Raw genomic sequence first — 4,007 nt, forward strand, 5'->3', positions numbered from 1 at the left:
ACTTAAACTGGTTTATGTGTAACTTCTGTCCCTAGCCTAAGGGTGTTTATATACATGCTCCAGGAGTGGGGGGGGCAGGAAGGGCGCTTTTATCAGAGTGGTTCTGAGAGCCACTTCAATTAAAGCGCCCAGCATGTCACATGTATCAGCGTCCCTGTGCTGAAAAATGGCGGTGGGGGGGCGCTTTAACTAAAGCTTATTTGGTGAGCTTTAGTTAAAGCATCTCCACTGCCATGTTTCAGCATGGGGATGCTGATACACATGATGCTGCAGTCTGCTGGAGTGTGGTAATTACAGCCATTGGAGCAGCCTCACTGCACGTGTATAGGCACCCTAAGGTGCATTAATAGATGTTAATAACTAGCAATTTGAATAGCAGATATGTTGAAAAGCAGGGCAAGCAGTCTTCTCTCTGTATAATCTACCTGATGAAACTGCTTGCCCTGCTTTTCAACATATCTGCTATTCAAACGCCTAGTCATTAACACCTATTAATGCACAGTGTCTTATTAGAAAGACATCATTGCATCCCACACACCATTTCAGCAGCACTTGCTGTGTGTACCTCCCTCTTTGCAGCAGTTTCACAGACAAGAAAGCATCTTACCTTGCCTGTTTTTTGTGAATCATATTTTTCAAACTCTTCTTTCATGCTTCTCACCCCTTCTCTGAATTTATCTTTCAGCCACCTTTCTATGCCTAGGGAAGCTCTACGTTCCTGCTCCACTTTTGAAATTTCTCTGTTTTGTCCTTTGGATATGGCACAGAAAGAGAAGTTTAACGTTATTTAATATTAACAAAATTAAGAACAGGCAATGTGTTGGCAAAGGTAACAGGGCTTTTGTGCACCAAAACTCAATAGAAGGATTCAAAAGATGAGAACACAGTTGCAACTATCAGAGGTCCAGTTACTGAACAATCTTCCTGACAAAACTCTGGAAACAGTTGGTACAATCTGCCCCCACAGAATGAGTGCGAGGACCCCAGTAAAAACCCTCCTGTCCCCCAGATTCAATTCTTTCTCTGAATGTGACTAAGCTTGAAATATTTACTGTATACCTCATCTTTATAGCCTGCTGCATTGTAGTATTTTAAACATATTGTTGTCATTTTTAAATATAAAAATAAAAAGTAAATCCAAACAACTAGAGATTTGCCTCTTGAAATATCTCTATGGTATCATCAGCAGTCAACTGCCCTGCTTTTCTGATTTAGACAGCTTTATCCACTAGTCCATGAACAACAGTCCCTGGAATACTGGATTGCTTACAAAATGTCCATTGTATATGCACAAGCCACTAAGTTTCACAAATTTCCCTTAAAAATAAAACAAGGAATGAACAACAGTAGTAGGGAATCCAGTGCTTGTGAAGGTGGGAGACTGACAGGCCTGCAGAACAGAGCTTGCCATTCTGCTCAATTGTTGGTCCATGGAGGAATTCAGACCACTTTCAGGAGTTCAGCAGAACTGCTTTTATAATAGTGGTGAAACAGCCCTAGGTTGTCTATCTTTGATATTTCTATTTGGAGCAGAGTCCAGGATTTTTTAAATACTTTCCTTTCATCCAAACAAGCTGAAAAACAATCACCAATCTACACCCATCTGCTTTGCTTTTTCTTTGTAAGATATTTCTTAGGTGTAAATTCAATTCAGGGACAGCTTTGCAAGTGACACAAACATTTGAGAGGCAGAAAGCAGAAAAGAGGGCACAATTAAGCTATAGGATGAGCTGGGTGATTTGAACAACAGGGTATGCAGGGAACAAAGAAATGTCCCCATTTACAATGGAAACCCCCTACCCAGGAAGAAGAAATAATCAACAAAGATACAAAATGAGGAGGAGAATAACCATGCAGCTGCACCAACTGCATTTAAGTGAGTCTATTTTCTTTTCTCTCCAGTATAGTGGACATGAGGAATCAGGACCAGATAGCTAGAATGACAGCCATCCCATAAGGGGATCTTTATCTTAAGATGTAGTCCACAAAATAAACAAGTCTGAGTTCTCTAATTCTGTCATCCAAATCAGCAGGAGTGCAAGTTTCTCTACAGTGTGCTGTCCTTGTTGTGTCCTGTATAGAATTGGGCAGATGACATGGTATCATTGGACAGATAACACACATAAATGTTGATACAAAGGAACATTCAAAAACTCCCAGAAAAGCCTTTGGAGCCAAGGAGAGGCAGTGAGCATGATCTACTTGGGAAGCTACTGCTAAATAAACTACAGTGTGAATCTGATGTGTAATAGCTTCTCCTCACTAATTCTCTGCATGGATACCCTTATACCACAATAAGAGTGCCTTGATGCAGTTTAGGTTAACTATTTCCAAAGTGCATTAAAAGGGGCACTCACATTGTGGAACAGAGTCCACATAGAGAACTAATGTGGAAGAGCTATTTCATGCTATTTCCCCATGGAGGCAACCCAACAGTTGTCTGAGGACAACACCAAGACAGTCTAAGTTTTCAGAACCTGTTTAACGTTCAATAGAAAAAGCTTAGATGTTAGTAAACAGTGAGTACAGTGGAAGATTTGTAGTCTCGATATCTTGTCCCCAGTATGAACTGGACTGAAACCAAATTCACCTTGCACAGGCTACCAAATAGCTATTAGTCAAAAGCTTTTACAATTTAATTATATTGAGCCACTGATCTAGAGGTATATACATATCTAATGCCATAAATCATTCCATTATGACCCTTCTTTTTCTGTATCATTGGGAGAGATGTTAGACAAACTTTTGGGCACAAAGGTTGCTGACCATTGCTCTTAGTGACTGTTTTAATGTACATATGGAGTTAAACATAAGCCATTGTTTTGTCTGCTGTACCTTCTTTTCTGGACCTGAGGATGTGTACTTTGTGCCTGAAAGGCTTGTCTAATATCTTTTCTAACTATACATTTGGTTCAATAAAAGATACTGCCAAAAACCCTTGCTTCTCACATGTTTCCTGGACCATCACAGCTATAACACCCTCACCCTACTACTTTATTTTTCTGATAGATGTGAGCATTACTATATGTTATAGATTAAATTAATTGATTTTTCTATTTTTACCTGAAATTTTAGCATTGTTTGAAGATCCGTTTTGGTACTCCGCTCCTAGTTTTTTAAGAAGCAGCTCTCCCTTGAGAACTCCCATACCTTCTGTGTCATATCTGCAAAGAGCAAAGCAAGAATGCAGGGGTCAGATTTAGATCACTTTCTTAGAGAATTACATAATGCTTCCTCCACCTCTCACCTTTCTTTCAACATCAAATATGGATAAAACATTGACAGAGTCAAGCCTACAGGTCAAGTTTTTCCCCAGCACCAAAACTGAAAAATAAAGAGCAGACACTATCAGATCTACCTATTACACTGTTTTTATAACAGCTGATGCTACCTAGCGGTAAGACAAATAGCTTCATATTATGACAGGCAAAACAGACTCAATAAGTCAAATTCTGAGACCACGTGGGACCTCATATTCTGCTTCTTGCCCTGAGAGTATGGAGCTACAGCTGGGCTCCTGGTTTATCTTCTTAATATTGCACTTCCATGGTATCTGCCATCTGAGGATTCCAAGGGCTTCACAAATATTTAGGATTCTTTAATTAGGATCAGAATGAAAATTACGGTATAGAAGATCCTCACCAGCAGCAGACCTACTACATGAAACAGAATGGACTGGTGACAATTCTTATGACAAGTATTTCTATGGAAACATCAGCACCATGCTGTTTTTCCTAACCCATTCATACACTTTACTATTTGCTGGATCCCTAGCTGGTGACTGGCCACTGGAACATACTCTATTCAGTACCTTCTCCACAGGTAGGACCTTCCCCACCCCATCTTCTCTGAGAGCTCTATGCTCAAAGCAGCTGCAGATTTAAGGTGGCCAGTGGAGTCCCTGCCTGTCCCTTTTTCTGGACTAAGCATCCGGCATTGTTTCACCCTTTACTTCTCCCCCATAACAGTATTAACATCATCCCTGCACACACACTCACAAAGCAACC

The 4,007-nt window shown here is 40.3% G+C and overlaps 1 protein-coding gene across 2 annotated transcripts in view; it reads right to left on the reverse strand.

The window, feature by feature from the left end:
* LOC109301038 (EF-hand calcium-binding domain-containing protein 6-like) overlaps positions 1-4,007 on the reverse strand; it is a 111,346-nt gene that overhangs the window by 102,025 nt on the left and 5,314 nt on the right. The window contains exons 6-7 of one of the 2 annotated variants that reach the window (XM_019521913.1): positions 3,064-3,164; positions 608-750 (exon numbers count right to left, since the gene is read on the reverse strand). In XM_019521913.1, the coding sequence (XP_019377458.1) occupies positions 608-750; positions 3,064-3,164 (244 nt within the window). Of the gene's footprint in view, positions 1-607; positions 751-3,063; positions 3,165-4,007 lie in introns of those variants that run through there. The other variant, XR_002098412.1, reaches the window with a different exon arrangement.

This window comes from Gavialis gangeticus, unplaced genomic scaffold, assembly GCF_001723915.1.
Source record: "Gavialis gangeticus isolate Ggan-Ray unplaced genomic scaffold, GavGan_comp1, whole genome shotgun sequence".
NCBI classification, from domain to species: Eukaryota; Metazoa; Chordata; order Crocodylia; family Gavialidae; genus Gavialis; species Gavialis gangeticus.